At 36.1% G+C, this 20673-nt stretch overlaps 1 protein-coding gene across 3 annotated transcripts; it reads right to left on the bottom strand.

Moving 5' to 3' along the window:
• Positions 1-1253: 1253 nt before the first annotated feature.
• On the bottom strand, positions 1254-20617 carry LOC109085240 (carnitine O-palmitoyltransferase 1, liver isoform-like). 3 transcript variants are annotated; one of them, XM_042760654.1, is made up of 19 exons: positions 20478-20617; positions 19050-19211; positions 18798-18940; positions 16892-17063; positions 16702-16806; positions 16143-16280; positions 15471-15548; positions 12792-12899; positions 11917-12001; positions 10714-10909; positions 10307-10495; positions 10052-10157; positions 9483-9599; positions 9202-9366; positions 8968-9099; positions 5507-5659; positions 5120-5233; positions 4907-4999; positions 1254-2296 (listed from the first exon to the last, which is right to left on the bottom strand). In XM_042760654.1, exons 2-19 carry the CDS (start codon positions 19188-19190, stop codon positions 2210-2212), a joined length of 2322 nt encoding a protein of 773 aa, XP_042616588.1. In that variant the 5' UTR covers positions 19191-19211; positions 20478-20617; the 3' UTR covers positions 1254-2209. The 3 variants fall into 3 exon arrangements, with proteins under 3 accessions (XP_042616588.1, XP_042616587.1, XP_042616586.1); XM_042760653.1 differs by lacking the exon at positions 20478-20617 and adding an exon at positions 20139-20265; XM_042760652.1 differs by lacking the exon at positions 20478-20617 and adding an exon at positions 19871-20207.
• Between the last annotated feature and the right edge of the window lie 56 nt (positions 20618-20673).

Genomic DNA, 20673 nt, shown 5'->3' with positions numbered 1-20673 from the left:
CCCTCATTTGCACTACGCCTTACTAGAGCACTTAAAGCCTTAAAACCACAATTCACACCACGAGTAACATTGTATTATAAACCTTACGAAAAAGACAATATTGTGCGGTTTTAATTTTAGACAAATAGATGGATAAGCATGTTACTATTTTGAGTTGAACGTTCATATTTTTTAATTGCTTGCTTTGCCTGTTAAGATCCGACTCAAAGGCAAGCAAATTGGTTAAAATTGGCATTAGGAGGCTCACTAATAGATGACAAGAAACATTGACAAGAAGTTGTCTATTGGTTGAAAGTAGTTTAATTTGTCCTAGTCTTATATATCTCCATGTGCTGTTCAATAAAGATAGGGTCTGTTCTTACTTTTGTTCATAGAATGATTAAATAAATTTCACAATGTTCACAATGCTTCTGCTTTTGTTTAGAGCATCACAAGATCTTGCGTCCCTCTTATCTTGAAGTAAGGCGTCGAATAACTACCTTAATAACTACCTTAAACAAACTATGAAATTGCATTGACTTTGTTAAAGGCAATGCATGTACAACTGCAAAAAGTGGTGTGGTTTAAAAAGGTAGTTTTTGGTATACATGAAAATAATGAAGCATCTGTGTGAAAAGAGTAAGTCTCATGGTCTGCAAGGTTCTCAAAAGAAAGATTTTTTTTATTATTAAAAAAGTCAGACTGAAGTTAAGAAAAAATGATCAAATGCGCCAGTGGCTCAGGGTTTTTTAAGAAAAAACTGGAAGATCAACACTCCTTTTTCTACTTTTTAAATTTTCATTATGCAACACAGCACAGCACTATTTGCTGAAAGAAAAATAAAACGAGAGCAGATCTCTTAAAAGAAGAACATAATTATCAACTGCTGCTTGACCATTATGAAAAATATCAGAAACACTATCCAAACATTCTTCTTATTACTGTGTACAATGACATTAAAATGCAACCCAGGCCCAGATAAATGATGGCGTATGTGATCAAATGCATACTGCACCTTTCATGTGGACTAAGTTTTAGATTGAAATTGACATACCTTCAATAGGTCAATGACTGGACCCTGGCCTATATGAAAAACACCAGTGATGCATACAAACCAATTAAAAATAGGAAATGCAATGAAATTGCAATAAATGCAACAAAACTCTAATGTGAAAGTAAAAATTATGTTTAAGATTTCCCAGAGTTTCTCTTTAGTAAAACATCCAACTTATATTTATGAGAATAATCTGACCAGAAAATTGTCTGTATGAACCTTTATCTTAAAAAAAAAGTCAACACTATTTTATTAGACCAGACATGAATAACTGAGAAAAAACAGCTTCCGTTATTCACATTATTAATATGTTTACGGTATGTTTAATGCTTATTCTGAATTTCCAAATAAATGTACATGTACTTTGAGAGGACACTCATTAATTACTCATTAACATTGTGGTGTATAAAATAAATAATTGAGTTCAGAATACATTCGATTTTTTCCCCAGAACCTGAATCATTTTTTGACAATGATTTCCAAAATGATTACAGTATATAACACTCAAATCAAAACATAAAATATGATGGAAGGAAATTAAATTAAATCAAATAAAAATAAATTACAATTAATGTGATAAAGCCTCTGATAAGCGTTAAAACATCCCACATTAAAACGTAGTGACCTTTCAATGTTGAATCAACACGATACCAACCCATTAAATCAGGTTGAGAGCAAAATGTGTGCAAAATCCATAATAAAAGACGGCACACTTGGGATATTCAGAAACTTATCATCTGCATAATCTCATTTCCTTCATAACTTAAGTCTTAATTTGAAAAACTGCAAATATCAGAATGCAAACTGAAAGCACAAATGGAGAACTGTGTACTGCTTGATTTGTGACTCAATATTTCAGCCAAGTGATTATTATGCTCCTTGATATCTTATCAAGAGAATGTCATCTGTTGAAATATCTATGAAACTGTACATCTCAGTAAATTATACTGAAAGCTGAAAGTGAAAGTAGTCTTGGTAATGAAATGCAGTTAAGACATATGTTAAGGCACCAGCACAAATAACAACAGAATGAGATTCTCACACTCCCTGCCTACTTCTCTCCTTCATACGCTGCATCTTACAGACACATGCAAAGAAAAAAGCGTCTCTCAACACTGCTGATATATAATTAAGGTGACATGAGTCATTAAAAGCATAATCCTTTCACCAATCAAATCACTTTAGGTCCTTTTTGTCAAGCTGAAACAGATCCAGCATAGCAAGCATTGCTTGCCTGATATTGTTTCCAAAGCGATGAGAGTCCTGAAAAAAAAAAAAAAAAAAAAAACGTGAAGAAAAAAAAAAAATATTAAGAAAGAAATCCCCCAACCATTTAAGAATCACACTAGCCATGTATTCTTCCAAAGGAATGGAATATCACATACAACATTTGAGAATAAAGCACAGTTTCCATCTCTTTTGTTCAAGTGATCAAATCATCACTTACTGGGAAACTGGCGCAAAGTTTCAATAATAAAAATGGAAGATGCTGCACCCGAAGAAGTCACTGTGGCTCGTTTTCAATACACAATACAACACAATACAAATGCAGTCATGATTTCTTGCATTAAGAGGCAAATGCCTGATGTTTGGGAATGCAGATAACCTAATTTTAGCAAATCATTTTGATTACATACTTTGGCTCAGGCTTTTCAGAATGACTTAACACTGGAGATGCAATGCAGTGTGAAATGTGATTGGTCCACTGGTTAGTCCAGTTATCCAATCACATGATCTGTTGAGTCAAAGTCATATATGATTTTTGTTGCACATTGAGGAATTTATTCGGTAAATGTGTTTCCATCAGAATTTATATGTATGCCTTCTTATCGGATAAATTATCTACCTCAGTTGAGCACTTGTTTTTATGTGCATTTTAAAGGGGTCGTGAACTGCCTCTGGTCCACTTATAATTTTGCCAAGATTTAAAATAAATAAATAAATAAATAAATAAATAAAAAACATAATAATAATATATATATATATATATATATATATATATATATATATATATATATATATATATATATATATATATATATATATATATATATATATATAATTTTTTTTTTTACAAGTAATAGGCTTTTCTGTGTTGTTTTGGCCCCCTCATCGGAACGCTCTGTTTCAACAGGCGTAGAGGATTGTAGACTAGGAAGTTAACACCCACTGCTATGATTGGCTAACAGTTGTGTTTGTTTGACAGCCTACATCCTTCATAGATGAACACTGCTGAAATTTTTTTTGTAATTTTTTGGATACTGTTTTGATTTATGTTACAATCTGTAATAACAGACAAAGCAATAGTGATCACGTAATAAAAACAGCTACTCACACTTGTGTGGTGCGACATTACTGTCAGATCCAATATATTTGTCACAGCATCGTCTTTTAGTTTCAAACTTTCTGAAATTTCTGCATCAAATTATGCATTGTTTTTAAACGAATTTGCGGTAAAATGAATTGAAAAAAGACCAAGTTTTTACTGACGCAGTCTGGAACTTCATTAAAAATAAATCTCATCCACTCTTTCCTAATGTTGGGATCAGAAGGAAGGCAATTCAAAGACTGTGTTCTTCCACAGCATCTCGTTGTCTTCGGAGCATCTTTATCGTTTGGTTTCTGCATAGACCTGCGTTTGCCTCTGTCATTATTTACACTACACATGCGAAACGGTGGGTGGGGCTAAACAGGCAGTGATGTAGAGGCAGGCGTTGATGATCTTTTGTGGATTGCGGGGTTTATTACATCATAAAGTGGCACATTCCACAAGCTTTCGTTTTGGCAGACTGGCTTCAGTATAAGCTGTTTTTAGACTAAGGCCTGGTTCACACGGGACGATTTTAAAATTGTCGGCCGATTTTCCAAACCTGAGAGACCCCACACACGGCGATTTAAAAATCACGGGTCTAACAGTTTTGGTCGTACAGTGTGTGGTGTGCAGCCACACGGCAAAATCAACACATCACACACGAACCGATTTGACTCCCGAGCATTTCCATGTCAGACGGGAAATCTCGCAAAATCCCTCGAGATCAAACGTGACTTCAGAGTAAACAATCATGGCGGACGAATGTTGCTGATCTGTAGACACTGGATAAGTTTAGTTCATTCATTCCTGGTTTCCACGCGCTGTTTGATCCGTGAATAACGGAGAAATGTGAATGTTTCTCTCTAGATCTCGCAGCGATGTTATTACTTCTGTGACGAATTCAAATGCTTTCTTTACTGGATCTCATTAGCGCTGTGTAGTAACAGCGTCGCATGATCACGATCGGTTCGCGCTGAACTGGTCCAAACTGATAAACAGTCCGTCAAACACACAATAAGTATCGTTACCGGACTTTCTGGTGCGCCATGCCGCCGGCTGTTTTGATTTTGTTTCCCAGTACTTCCTCACCGCCTCGTCACCTCGCTTTCTGATTGGCTACACGCCACAGTCCACTGGCTGCGTGATCGTTTGTCCTTGGGGGACACCACACACGAGAAGAAATCGGGCCAAATAAATCCAACATGTTGGATATCCCCGATTTGAGATCGGAGCGGTCCCGACGTCCTTCCGAGCAGAGGAGAGCAGTCTTAACACACCCACACACGGCAGGAATATTTGATCAGATTATTTTACGATAATCGGAGCATCCTAAGATTGTCGGAAGGGGTGAATCGGGGCTAAAATCGGCCTAATTATCCTGCCGTGTGAACCAGCCTTAACAGGAAAGTTTTGAGTTCTGAAACTTACAGTATGTTTTTTTTAGTGCAGGTTTTTGATAACCCAAAATTCACATTCCTTTGGATGAAACATCTACTGTCAATGAAAATGAAAAAGGACCAGCATTTTCTGTATTTTCTGAGGATTTCAGGTTGTGTTCTCACCGTCTCTGGACTAGAACGCTTGGAAGAGATGTGAAAATTGATGAGTTTTTCGCCGATAATCACATAGGCCACACCATAACCGTCATCTGCAACCTACCAGAGTTAAAAAAAACAAACAAACAAACAAACAAAAAAAACCCGGTTCAATTCGATCCTTTCACCAAAGCATTTTAATATATTACCAGATAAAGACCAAATCTTTGAAAGACTCACCGGTCCAAATCCTCCTCCACTGGTCACATACTCTGGGTGATTCACCAGATCAAACAGCTCCCCCTGCTGTAAAGGAGTCTGACTAGTGGAGAGTTTCCAAGGCTCTGACAACACCTGAACAGACAGGAAGTGGGGAATTTTGCATTCAATTTTTTTTTTTTTTTTTTTTTTTTTTTTTAAAGAACATAAGCTACTTTACTCTTAAGCAAGCCAAATACATGAATGTCTTCAAAGGCAGAAATGTCCTTTATCATTAATTTGTCATAAAAAAGAAGAAGAAGAATTAGAAGAAAAATCAGGACACTGTAAATTCTCATAAAGTATGTTTTTTCAGATTATATTCCTTTATATTCTTAATTTCTGAACATCTTAAATGCAAAAATCCACCTCTTGGAGGAATGGGGAGCCCTGTCCAAGGTACTTAGACACTACGTAGAGGCAAAAGAGATGGCGGTCAATGCCCTGTCCAGTCATTGCCAGCCTATACATCTGCTGGTGTTTCTCAGCGGCCTGGGTTAGTAAACGAAGTCTCTCTTCTCTCTACAAAACAACAACAGAAGACTCATTTTCAATGACTTTCTCATTTAGTTAAACTTAACTAACCACCCTTTACTCAAATGTTGTTACAGCAGCTAAAAGTCCAATGCCCATAAAGGAACTGAACGATTAGTTAATGTTTATAAACATTTACAAATAATGAATTAACTCAACTTTAGATTGGGTACTGCAAAAAACATGAACAAATGATAAATAAACTGATTTGTAAAGATGTGAAAATAGGGTGAAATCAGGTCATTTGGGACACATTTTATCATCGAGATTGCTCATAAAGATATTACTAATGATTAGTAAATGTTTGTACACATTTACAAATGACTGATAATTTCCACTTTAGATTGGGTACTGAAAAAAAAAACATGAATAAATAATTAATAAATGATTTAAGATGTGTAAATAGTAGAAGTCTACACAACAAATGGAAACTAATGACCTTTACAGACTATGATTATGAGTTAACAAATATATTAACACGAATAGTTTGTAAAGTGCTTAAAATTACTAATTAAGTTTTTTTCTCATCATTTGTAAATGTAAAAAAGAGCATTATGTAATATGAACCAAAGTTTAATGACATTTGTTCACATTCAAAAGTACATATAAACTTTTAATCATTGCTCAATTTCTGTTAAAATCATTTGTAGATTTTTTTTTTAAAAAGTGCATGAGCATATGAATTGAAAGTTTAAGGACATTTGTAAGCATTAACTAATGATCTGTTAACTTTACATAATTGATAATGATTTATTAATGAATCTTTTAATTATTGTAAATCATCTATCAAAATCATTTGAAGATATTTAAAAAGTGCATAATCCTATGAATTGAAAGTTTGATGACATTTGTAAGCATTTCAGTTCACATAAAATAATGATCTGTTAATCATTAGGTAATGTTTAATAATCTCATTAGTAAACATTAACAAGCACATTATCTCATATTTCTAGCTATGTGAATATATAATAACTAATGATCTGTTAAGCATTACACAATGTCTGTTAATGATTTATTAATGCAAGTTATTACAAAATGTTACAGACTAATCAATGGTCTTGGACTTGGAATGCCAGTCCGGTCTTGTCTAGTATGGAGACAGATTAGTCTCAAATATAATTCACGCAAAAAACACGATTCACACATGCGTAGACAATTTCACATGCATGAAACCTAATTCACGTACACACAAAAAAAATTCACGTGCGTGAAAAAAAAAAAAAATTCACAAAAAGCAATTCACATGCGCAAAATAAAATTATATATTCAAAAAATACATTTCACAAATGCAAAACACAATTCGTAGATATACAACTGTGCACAAAAAAACCTTTGAATGTTTAAAATGTACGAGTGTCTGAATGTACAAATCGTCATTTACTACGAATCCACTCGGATTTGTGTGTGTGTGTTTTTGAGACTTTCCTGGCAGAGCAGCTCTCTTCCCACGTGGGTCTGTCGTACTCTTTAGCCAATCAGATGCGAGCTTACCATTCAACCAATCATATCATAAGCCACTGAGAGTGCATTCAAGGAGCACAATTCTGCGCACCTTTTGCGCAATATGGATAAATTAGAACGGAAATTAAGCCTTTACATCAGTAATCCCATTTTCAGTAAAAGAAATGGACACAGCGACCCAATTGGAACTCAATTGAGACAAGTGAAGCCCATTTTTAGCGATTTTTAGAACTTCCGTTTCTGACGTGCAGACTCAAACTAAGCTTGATGACGTCAGCAACCTGTCTGACAGATGTAAATCTTCTAGTAGCTGTGCGTGCAAACTGCCATCGTTAATCTTGCAGAGACGGCGAGCTTGAGCGGGGAGTTCTTTGGCGTGAGTGAGCAGGAGTAAGTATTCTGATTAATTATTTTGTATAGTATTTTAAAATGTAACGCCAGGGCTTCTATGGGCTTCTCTCTTGACGTCTGCCCGATTTACTGCGAGCTTCTGAATGCACTCTCGGTGGCTTATGATATGATTGGTTGAATGGTAAGCTCGCATCTGATTGGCTAAAGAGTACGACAGACCCACGTGGGAAGAGAGCTCTGCCAGAAAAGTCTCAAAAACACACACACACAAATCCGAGGGGATTCGTAGTAAATGATGAGTTGTACATTCAGACACTCGTACATTTTAAACATTCAAAGGTTTTTGTGCACAGTTGTATATCTACGAATTGTGTTTTGCATTTGTGAAATGTATTTTATGAATATATGATTTTATTTTGCGCATGTGAATTGCTTTTTGTGAATATATATTTTTTTTTTTTCACGCACGTGAATTTTTTTTGTGTGTACGTGAATTAGGTTTCATGCATGTGAAATTGTTTACGCATGTGTGAATCGTGTTTTTTGCGTGAATTATATTTGAGACTAATCTGTCTCCATAGTCTAGTCTCAAGTACTACAACACTGCTACAGCGTGAATCGCCCTCCCCCATGGGTTTTAAAGAAATAGTTCAAACAAAGATGAAAATTACGCCATAATTTAATCACCCTCAAACCATCCTAGGTGGGTATGACTTTCTTCTTTCAGACGAATAAAATCGTTATATTTAAAAAATGTCCAGGCTCTTCCAAGCTTTATAATGACAGTGAATGGGTGTTGACGATCAATAGTCCAATAAACTGTGTCCATCCACACGGCTCCAGTGGGTGAATAAAAGGCCTCCTGAAGTGAATCGGTGTGTTTTTGTAAGAAAATATCCATATTTACAACTTTATAAACCTTAATCTCTAGTTTCCCATTAACTTTCGTACATGCGTTCATGAGAGAGTGGCATTCCAGTACGATGTAGGCATAGCATAAGATCTGGTGAGAGGAGACAAATGAGGATAAGGAAAACTTTGCTTCCTTTACTCCTGAACACAAAACTTGGATCTCGCAAGACTAGCATATTCTCAATTATGTCCTACGCTGGAACGCCACTCTCTCGGGTATGTACATACCAGTTAATGGAAGCTAGAGATTATGGTTTATAAAGTTGTAAATATGGATATTTTTTTACAAAAACACACCAATTCGCTTCAGGAGGCCTTTATTCACCCCCCAGAGCCATGTGGAGTACTTTTTTATGATGGATGGACACGGTTTATTGGACTTCTATTGGACAATTGAATGTCAAAACCCATTTACTGCCATCATGAAGCTAGGAAGAGCCTGGACATTTTTTAATATAACTCCGATTGTATTCGTCATATACACCTAGAATGCCTTGAAGGGCGAGTAAATCTTGGGGTAATTTTCAATTTTTTGTGAACTATCCCTTCAAGGGTTGTTTTTGGCATGATACCGTTTTGTTGCTGATCATGGCACGGACAAAAGCACAGGATTCCATGGTGCAGGAGCGCACCGTTTCTGTACGGCCTTCTCTGAATAAACGTGTCATGGATGCCTCATAAGTCAGGCAAAACTTTCCTTTGTCCTGTATAATGAAAAAAACATTGACATTATTTCACCATTTCAAGTGAGTGATAAGCAGACATATTTTGCTACATTTCAGATGTTCAGTGAGAAGACAGTTCACCCTATAATGGGCCAGCTGCAATGCAAGCTGGATGAAGGCATCAGGACTGATCTTGCACTTCTTGATCAGGCCTTTCCCAAAGTCACTGAAGGGGATGATGTGAGAGTCCACATCATCAGCCAAAGCCACGGCCACAGACAAAGAGTTGGCAATCATAGTTTGGCACTGCCATGAAACACAGCAGAGAGAACATCAAACAAAAGAATGTCTTGGTCCTTTCATATCCACTTAAGCAAACTGAGAAAATTATTATTTTACTACAAAGTGAATCATACACGGACCTCAGGTGGGATATTCCACTGAAGTCTTTGAGGTCCAGGAAGATTATGGTGAGGTTCTCCTTTACAGTGGCCATCTGCTGTGTAGCCCAGCTTAACAGGGTCCATCGAGAGCACTTGCTTTATGAAAAATGACATTAAAATTTACATTAGCAGCACATTAACATTTTATGCATGATACATATGAACTAAAAGTGAAATATAACTGATATAAACATCAGAAGTTTGGGGTTGGTAAGTTTTTTTAGTTGTTGTTTTTTGTTTTGTTTTGTTTTGTTGCTTTTATCTGTATGTATTTGTATAAGCCATTAATCCAGTCTTCAGTGTCACATGATGCTTTAGAAATTACTCTAATATGGGGATTTTTAACTTTTTTTTATTATTATTTTAAAATTATTTTTCAAGGACAGTTTGGTGAATAGAAAGCTTAAAAGAACATTTATTTGAAAAATATTTATGTAACAACGTAATCAATTTAATTGCTGAATAAAAATATACAATAAAGTTTTAAAAAATAAATATATCTTACTGATTTCAAACCTTTGAATGGTAGAGTATGTGTGCATGTGTACCTCCCAGAGGTGGCCAACAACAGGAGCATCAGCCCAGCTATGTTCTGCATTAAGGCCGATGGTTCCATTCTTGAAGACAATTAAGTTTATGGACTTATCAAACCACCTATGGAAAAATTAACCAATACCAAATGTACATTATATAAAAGCTACTCCAAGGAACAGTACTGGGTACCTAGAGACTAACAAAAAGCATTTCAAATGGGCATAGAAGGAGGTGGTCTTTCTTAACACATGCTATGGTTTCTTCCTCACCTGTCATAACACTTTCCATGGAGCAGGGATTTAGCGTAACGGTCAAGGGACTCCACAGGGTTTGCTGGGTCATAGCGCTGCTCTGTGTCATCCAGTGTAACAAAGAAAGAGGCCTTCTCCACAGAATCCAGAGACTTCTTGTTCTTGCCATGTCTGAGGTAGGCATTACGGGCACACGCCCAAGGCACTCTGACATAGACAGACAACAAGTGTTTACTTCATCTAAAATAGTTTTGACTGTTCAGTAAAAATGATAACAAATAACAGTTAAAAAAGGGGGAAAGAAGAAACAAGAAGGGCCTTATTTCAAATTGACATCCCAATGCTTTACAGTGGTTACAAGAGATCAGACAAATGAACGGCAGGAAAACGGTAGTGACTCCTGCTGTTGGGTGTGTTATGAATACCTGTCCCCTGCGGTGAGGGCAGCGAGGGTTTCCTCTCCAGGCTGTGGCTCTGACGTGTCAGCCAGTATCCTCTCCATCTGCTGCTCTATCTCCCGTGGCAACAATAACCGCCCATCATAAAACATCCCCACTTTAAAGTAACGGCCTCGGTGATACACCACAATATGCCTGCTGTCAGACATGTGCTGAACTGTGTCTATATTCAGATGGTAGAAAGAAAGAAAGTAAGTAGGTATTAAATGTAGGTATTAAATGTTTTGCAGGTAGTCAAACATTTACATTACAATGAATATAAATTAAAAAGAAAATGTATATATAGACACATAATGCCTTTCTAACGTTTAAGGTCAGTAAGATTTTTGTGTGTTTGTGTGTGTTAAATTGAATGAATTAAATTAAATTAAATTGAATGTGACAAAGACATTTATAATTCTACAAAATATTTCAATTCCAAATAAATGCTGTTCTAATGAACTTTCTAAATATTAAAAAATCTTGAAAAAAAATATTTGTGGAAACTGTGAAAAAACAACTTTAATAATAAGGTAATAAAGTAATAATTGGTAATAAAAATAAATATAATAATAATGTTTCTTGGGCAAATCAGCATATTTGAATAATTTCAGAAGAATCATGTGACACTGAACTGTAGTGTGTGTGTGTGTGTATATATATATATATATATATATATATATATATATATATATATATATATATATATATATATATATATATATATATATATATATATATATATATATATATACACACACACACACACACACACACACACCATTATAATACAAAATATATATATATATATATATATATATATATATATATATATATATACACATATATATATATACACACAATTATAAAACAAATGGGGTGCAAATGATCAAGGGAGGAACTAAGGTGAAAGTTAAAGCTGAAGTATGTAATTCCTACACCACTAGAGTCAAAGTTTGAAAATGGGTTTCCTGAACATATCTTCCAGTCAGCCAAACAGATAGTCCCACTGTTTACACTCTCCCTCCCCCCTTTTACTGTAGAACTCTATAACTGTCTATCTCTGCTCCTTAAACTAAAACAGTAGAAAGTGTGCATGCAATGGAAAGTGGGATTGAAAGTACATCGCCCTATAACTTGAATTTGCCACAAAGACAAATTCTCTGCGCAAAGACTGTCAGTGTTCAGTACCTGTTTCTATGCCTGGGATGCGACTGGTGTTGAACATGCGCTCATACTGGGACGAGCACATAGGGATGGTGTTTTGAAGCATAAGCTGTGAAGCAGAGAGGAAGAGGTCAAATAAAAGATGGATGGAGGAACTAGTGATAAAGCTAACAGATGAGATAAGGGTCACAAATCACTTATGGATGCACTAGAGAGAATTATGCAATCATTAGGATATAAGAAGACCGACTGGGGTCCTAGTCTGAAAAATGATGCTATATAAAATAAAAGGAAGGGAATGGAATGAATGGAGATGGATTTTAAGCAGCACAGCATTGTGTCACCAGCTTGTCATTACAAAGTTATTATATTATTGAATAAACTGTCAATGGAACTGCCAATGAACTTATACAATACCATGTCTATTATACTTCTAATCAAAATTAACTGATGGTTAATTGGTCTGTGGTGCACAGACTGGCCACTCTTACCCATCTCCTGCCCTGAGATGCGGCATGTATTAAACAGCCGCTCCCACTGGACACAACAGAGTGGAACGCTGTTCATTAGTGCAAAAAGCTGCACCATTTTGACCATATGATCAGGAGGCATGAAATATAGAAACATTCACAGGATTAAATAAGGAGATCAATCTCCTTAGTAACAGGCCTAAGGTTAGTTAGTGCTAATCATTTATTTGTGATAGAGGGCAAAAGTTATTACAGTGTCATGCCATTAAATTCTAAAGATCTTTTTTTTTAACTTCTTTGTCATGAAATAATTAACAAAATGGTAAAAAAATAAATAAATAAATAAATAAAAAAATAAAAAAACAGATGATTAAAACCAATTATTAAACCATTAGAAAAGATGCAATAAAATATGGTAGCTTGTCTAACCGGCTTCATTTGAGCCCGGTCCAGGTTCCTACTGTAAAGCATGATTGCATGAATGACGTTGCCGGCTCTTGCTGCTTGCAGATGTGTAGGAAAGGCGTAAAGAAAGTCCTGTTCAGAGGAAAAAAAAGGTTTCAGAAACCAAGAATGCATGTATAATCTAATTGAGACCAAACAAAAATATAATCTAGTCAAACTCTGCATACTGCTATACAGTATGGAGCTAGCCGACTATTATACATCTACCATGGGTATAGAAAATAATCACCCCCCTTTAAAATAACCACATGTTGTTGCTTTGCAGCCTGAAATGAAGATGGACACAGTTTTTGTTTTATCCAGCTGTATTCAGTGCAACTTATAACATCCAAGTGAAAGATATAACAGCAACATGTCAGAAAAAAAAGAACAATCACAGAGTATGAAAAAAGGATCACCCCCTTGCGTCAGTATTTTGTTGAACCACCTTTTGCTTTAATTACAGCCTTTAGTCAGTTGTATCTACTAACTTTGCCTCTACTAGTATGTCTCTACTAACTTTGCACATCTAGACCACTCTTCTTTGCAGAACTGCTCAAGTTCAGTTCAGTTTAATGGTGAGCGTTTGTGGACTGCAATCTTCAAGTCATTCCACAGATTTTCAATGAGGTTTAATTGCTCCAGTCTCTGCTGCAGAGAATCTCCCCCATAACAGGATATAACAAACTCCATGCTTTACAGTAGGTATGCTGTTACTTGGATGGCGAGCTGTATTGGATTTGGTGTTGAGACCAAATAATTTAATTTTAGTCTCATCTGCCTCAGAATCTTCAAGGTGTGTTTTGGCAAAGCTCAGTCGTGACTGCATGTGGCCTTTCTTGAGGAGTGGCTTTTTTCTTGCAATCTTCCCATACAAAGCTACATTTGTGGAGAATTTGTGATATTGTTGTCACATACACACAATGTATCATCAGAGTTGCTGTAGGCCTCTTGGTAGCTTCTCTGACCAGTTTCCTTCTGGCTCTTTCATCCAGTTTGGAGGGACGTCCAGATCCAGGGAGGGTCTGTTTTATACCACATATTCCACTTCATAATAATAGACTTCCATGTGCTTCTAGGCATTGATAAGGCATTTTAATTTTTTTAATTTTTTTTTTATATCCATCTCCTTATTTGTGCCTGTTCACAACTTTATTGTGGAGATCTTTTGACAGCCCCTTGCCACTCATAGTTGATTGTTTAATTCAGTTGCACTACCAAAGACTAAGGCTGCATCCGAAAACTCTTATAATGCTGCCTTCGGAGGCAGCATTCCAAGGCAGGAAGGCATCAAGGCACGTTCAAATCCAAATTCTGCTTTACTTCCCGTCTCCAGAGGTACCTTCTTCTGATCAAATTTTATGGCTGCATCCAAAAACTTAGGCAGCTTACTTGCTGCCTCACTGCCGTATGAGGCAATGACTTTGCAGGCAGCGTTTTTGCATGAAAGCATCTCATGAAACTGATTTCAGAAAGACTTCTGAGGCAGCATAACCATTTAATGATCTACAACAAAATACAATGCCTTTATGTGATAACTAAACAAATATTTAATTACTATAATACTGATTTCTCGCTAGAACTAACATCAAAAGTGCAAAAAGTTAGTCAGAAATATACATTTACACACAAACTGACCAACAAACGCAACTCTCAGATGCCATATATATATATTTTTTTAGCTCAACCATCATGGAATGGAATGCACAGGATTGTGGGATATCAAAGGCAGCGAAGGATACATCTGTGCTGCCTTCAAAATTTGATCAGAAGAAGGTACCTCCGGAGACAGGAAGTAAAGCAGAATTTGGATTCGAACGTGCCTTGATGCCCTCCTGTCTTGGAATGCTGCCTCTTAAGGCAGCATTTTATAGTTTTCGGATGCAGCCATAGATGTATCCTTCGCTGCTTTTGATCACCCACAATCCTGTGCATTCCATTCCATGATGGTTAAGCTAAAAAAAAAAAAAAAGGCGTCTAAAAGTTGCGTTGGTGGTCAGTTTGTGTGTACATGTATTTTTCAGACTAATTTTTGATGTTAGTTCTAGCGAGAAATCAGTATTATAGTAATTAAATATTCGTTTAGTTATCACAAAAACTCATTCTATTTTGTTGTAGATCATTAAACCGTTACGCTGCCTCAGAAGTCTGTCCAAAATCACTTTCATGAGGTGCCTTCATGCAAAAAGGCTGCCTTCAAAGTCATACGGCAGCGAGGCAACAAGTCAGCTGCCTAAGTTTTCAGATGCAGCCTAAAATGCTCCAAGAAAGGTCTTTTCATGCTGAGCTAATCAAAATGACCACAGCTCATCACAGTTGAAAGGCAAATGGCTTTGTGTGCCATTGAGAAGGTGATTAGATACACCTGATTGACTTTAAAAGTCATTTTTAGAAGGGGGGTGATCCTTTTCCAACTCAGTCATTCTGTTTATTATTATTTTATTTTTTCTGACATGTTGCGGTTATATCTTTCACTTGGATGTTATAAGTTGCACTGAGTAAATACAGCTGGATAAAACAAAAACTGTGTCCATCTTCATTTCAGGCTACAAAGCAACAAAATGTGATTATTTTAAAGGGGATTGATTCTTTTCTATACCCACTGTATAAATACACTGCACCTTGTGGCTGCATATGCATGTGAAGCCTGCAAGTACTATTTACCATTACATAATAGTTGCTGTTAACCATGATTGGCCCACGACCTCTCAAGTAGATATATTCTTCCCACCAGTCACTGACCTGAAACACACACAGCGATGCAAACAAATGTAAAATAGTAATCATAGTTAATTATGCATAATTATATGCAACTAATCCTAGACCAAACCTTATTTCTAACCCTAACCCTATAGTAAGTTGGTAATTAATGCTACTCTGTAATAAAATGTATAATTAAGTTACAATGGCACCCTCTTAAAATAAAGTTTAACCCAATTATTTCAAAATCTAAAGCTGAAAAATAAAATACTATTATCATCACAGTTGAAAACTGTTATGCTGCTCAATATTTTTGTGGAAACCACAATATCTTAAAGGATTCTTTAAAGATATAAAGCTCAAAAGAACAGCATTTATTTGAAATCTATTTTACAATATCGTTGTGAATTAGAATGAACTACTCAGATATGCACAAATCACATTAAATTTATCACATTTTTTAATATTATCTCAATATTTGTAAAAATTTGTCAAACTTTGCCGAAATGCAAGTAGTCTGCATCCATGTGATGCACAAAGAAGAAAATATCACACAACATAATGCAATAACTTAAACTCCTGCTGTAGTTCTTTATTGAAATGTCACTGATATGTTGAGTAATGTGTTTTACTTACATAATTGGTGGCCCACCAAGACTTCAGCTTGAGGTACCACTGAAGTTTTGGTCCAAGGTTCTTCTCAAAATCAAGTGCAAGGCTCTGCATTCTTTGGTGTTCCTCATCGCTCAGCAGTGGCCGAACTGATTCAAGATACTACAGATCCAACATTAAAAGAAAATAAGAAAGCCCAGCTAAAATTCACACCTTAAAGCAAAATCTCACTGCCAGGGTTGTCAAAGAAATTAGTATTAACTGAAATCCAAGCATATTCATAATAAATGCCAGCGACTAAGCTAGTTTTGTTTTTCTAGTACCGTTCTGAACAGCGTGCATGTTTTAGTAAGTTAACTCACTTCATCCACGCTGTGCAACCTACCTCCAAAATCAGTAGATAATCACCTGAGCAAGTTAACTCTGAAAACAAGTGACCAAAATTCACATTGAAAAACGAACAAAAGTGCAGCTGTTCCTGGCTTACCAATCTGACATTTCGATAACTGAATAAAACGTCTCAATAAAAACAGCATTTGACTGAGTTTTGATGTGATTGCTGTTGTAAAGATGAATAACTTACTCTTCTCATGGTGTCCTTCACAGATGGCAAAGGTAAATGAGGGAGAGAGTTCTGGAAGCTGTATAGCATTGGTGTCTGCATGCCAGAAAAAATCTTCACTAGGATCTGCAAAGTCAGAGAACAAATAAAAGAGTAAGAATGGATTAGTGAGCGTAAACTGTTCCAGAAAACAGTTATCACAAATACACACCAGCCATATCCGAATTTGACAGGTGATTTTGCCATGGGGAGCAAACATCCACCCATGCCAGGACAGCAGACCCTTCAGGACAGTCCTCATGCTGTATATGATGGCAATCCACAGACCCGTGCCCACCATGACACCCCCAACTAACATCTGCTTTTGTGTAGACATGTACCTACTGCAAAAAGAGAAGAATAAAGGCTAGAATACACCAAATGACTTTTAAAACCTGAACAGGTTAAAACACTAGGCATCATACACTTGCTGACTTTGTTATTATTTCCAGAGAAAAACTGTGCATCATTCAGTAAATGACTGAGAATCACACACTAGTACCAGATATGGCTGTCACGATTATGAAATTTGGCTGACGATTATTTGTCTAAAAATAGTCACCGTTATTGCAATTAATTGTCTGTTTTAGGGCTTTGGCGATTATGCCGATTATCTGTTTTTTATGGCTTTCATTATATAATTGTGATTAATTTAAGGGTTCAGTTAATAATTATGATGTTAACTTTTAATCTTTTTGAGTTATTATTTTGCAGCGTAAGATTACATAGAGTATTCCAAACTCTAAGAATCGGCCAATACCGATCCAACACGACTGCTATTTTTTTTTTTCTACACCACTACAGAATATCAATACTGTGTTTGTGGAACTAATGGTCACTCTTTTTTTTTTTTTTTTTTTTTTTACAATCCACTAAATACTTCCTCATTACAGAGAAAAACTACATTTGAATAAAAATATATAAGCTATGAAATTAAACTAGCTGACTGTAAAATTTAGCATCTTAAAAAAAAATCTTTGGTGCACATTTTACAATTCAAACATGTTTATTCTATTAACTATTTGTATTCTTACAAATTACATTCATGAAAATAAGATAAAATCATGAGACAAGGCTTCTAATAATCTTTCTGTTTGCAAAACTTTGATAATGTGAAACGCTAAGAGAGCAATGAACTCCAGCAAGATGTAATTTTATGCGAATCCCCAGACTTTTATCTACATATCAAGTATTATAATAGGAATATATCATAACTGAATGTGACGTGCTGTTTGAATCCTGAACTTGTCTAAATCTATAGAAACTTGTTTCTGACACTGAATAAAAGATAAAAAAACGTAACTGTGACTTCACACAATTTTTCGCAATTGCAATTATATATCTTACAATTCTTTCATCCTGTTTTCTTTTGCGTGTTATAAAGTCAGAATTGCGAGACGTAAACTTGCAATTCTGAGAAATAAAGTCTTACTTTTTCTCACAATTTCAAGTTTAGATCATAACTTGCAACCGTGAGTTTATACTATAAACTTATGACACTATAACTCAAAATAATGTAAGCTCACAATTCTGAGAAAGTTATTATTATTTTTTTTAAGTGGGAGAAACAAGCTTCCACAGAATTCATAGTATTCAGTAGGTGAAAGGTTGAGGATGACTGCCGATATATTTAATTGTGTACACGATGAACACTTCACTACCCAGTAAGGCCAGAGGAGAGGATTCCTGATTGGCTGTAAATTTACAAAACAACTGATGCTGGTAGGTCATGTGACAATACAACATGGCAGATGTAGTATGCCGAATTCATTCATACTACCCATATCCATACTACATAGATGTGATTTCAGGCACAGATGTAGTCTGAAGTGCCCATTATACAGTATGCAATTTTTTGTGAAATCTGTCGATTCCAACTACCCAAAATCTGCAGACTGGCTCTGAACTCGTCCAAACTGCAAATTGGGGCAAAAATCTGCATAAAAGTAGTGTAGTGTATTCAAAGGAGCCTTACTGAGAAAAAACCTCTGCTACACACGAATACAATTTAAAACATAATTCCACAGGCACTTTACTGAAATATGGAATAACATACAGCACAAATAAACCAGACATACCTGACTGGGACAAGTTTGCCAAGTTTGACGAGCAGGCCTAAGGAAGGGTCCACTTTTAAATAATGTGCTCTTCCCAAGTACCCTGCCAACACCAGCATGAACCCTGGCGCGCTTCCAGGGTAAACCCCATTCAAAATCCCATTCTGCGGGCACAATGACAAATCAAATTCTCCAAGACCGGTTTTAAATCTACATATGATCTTGAAAAGGTAACACTTCCACAGAAAATGTAAAAAAACACACTCAGGGTACCTTAAAGCGAACAAATTTCTTCTTCCAGGAGTGAACTCCGGAGAGGTAGACCTGCCGAAGAGCCTCATGACTGAGCTGTAGGTCAATGCCATCAGGGCCAACAGTGAACTGAAAGGCCACAGCCTGATGAGCTTCTGCCATACTGAATCACCACCAACAATTCTGTGAAGGAACAGCATTCTTCAGTACAAAACACATGAGGTCACTAGCTTAAAGTACAAATTATTGTAACATGCTGTCATTTTGCTGTTTACAAAAAAATCGTTGCTATATATGTTATAACCTGATGCTAATAAATGACCATCAATCGACTAACTAATACTTAATTACTTGCTTGCCTTCATATTCAACAAGCAAGCACAATACTCCAACTTTCTGAATTATAATTAAGTCATTAATATTTCTAAATTTCTAAACCGAACACTGCTGTGGACTTACATCGTTGACTGACTCATTCAAGTTCATATTCAAATTACACCGGTTTATTACATAATAAAAGACTATTTCGATCGTGCAGAGCTTTTAAAAACAGCTAAATCTGGAAAGTTGCAGATGCAATTGCACACAGCAATGCATACAGACCTGATGATGTGGCCACCTTTTCCTCCTCTATCTACCAAACAGAACTAAATCACGCGATTTAATACAGACAATGACACAATATAATCGTAAATGGCACATGTACACATTTGAATCTGGTCCTGCTGAATACAAATCTGCTCTAGATTTGCTATCTCCATGCGTGCGCTATGGCTAACCCGGTGGACTGTTATTTACGTCCGTGATGACACATTTATCTGCCAACTCTATGCCAGACTTACCGTCTTTTGATTATTTATTCTCCTGGCAAGACCTGTAAACTTGATCAGATTAACTGTATAATCGGACATGCATTCGCTGAAATGAAATTCAGAACTGCAACGTTTACTTGGCTAGATTTTTCTCCCCGCCTGTTACTAAACAACAGAGCACTAACATAGCCCGTCTACTTTCCAGTGACCAGACGGCTAAAAGCTGTAACTTACAGATAAAATGGTATAAAACTGCCTTCAAACAGGCTTATTTAAATATAATATCAATATCAGATACCTTGGATTTTTATTATTAGAGATTAGGGTTTGACCTTCATCATCCAAGTAGATCTTTTGAGAAATGTCGGAAGTAACCGATCGGAGAACCTAAAACTATCACGTGCTTCACCGCGTGCCCAACACGGAAGTGAAGGCTGAGTGGACCTTCTGCCTGCTGCATAATTTTCTTTACGATGAGACAAAAACAAAGCATGTTTACCACAGTCCCATAGGTTGTTTACTGATACCTTTCAATAGGGGATAATAGGATTACGGAACTGGCCAATATTTGAATATTTCTAATGTAATTGAAATTGATTACCCAAAAATGATACATAGTGCAGTACAGAAAACTTACTATTCGGTTCAACGAAACATCCGAAAAACACGTCTACACAATACTGTTAGTCTATTAAAGCGCAAGCTATCATATAGTATCGAGTCGTTAGGTTACGAGTGTGACACTACAACAGATCTTGAAATAGCCGAGCCGTGCACGTGAACAGTGCGCGCGCCCTGTGCTGCGCGTCTATGGTCTTGCTGCTCAACGATTG

The sequence above is a fragment of the Cyprinus carpio genome, chromosome A7 (genome assembly GCF_018340385.1).
Source record: "Cyprinus carpio isolate SPL01 chromosome A7, ASM1834038v1, whole genome shotgun sequence".
Lineage (NCBI taxonomy): Eukaryota > Metazoa > Chordata > Actinopteri > Cypriniformes > Cyprinidae > Cyprinus > Cyprinus carpio.
This window is presented reverse-complemented; position numbering and strand designations above follow the sequence as displayed.

Coding starts and splice junctions, on each gene's coding strand:
- LOC109085240 (XM_042760654.1), bottom strand. CDS start 19,190: ATGGCAGAAGCTCATCAGGCTGTGGCCTTTCAGTTCACTGTTGGCCCT. Junction 15,549..16,142: donor CTTGGTGGGCCACCAATTAT/GTAAGTAAAACA, acceptor TGTGTGTTTCAG/GTCAGTGACTGGTGGGAAGA. Junction 12,002..12,791: donor ACCGGGCTCAAATGAAGCCG/GTTAGACAAGCT, acceptor TCTGCTTCACAG/CTTATGCTTCAAAACACCAT.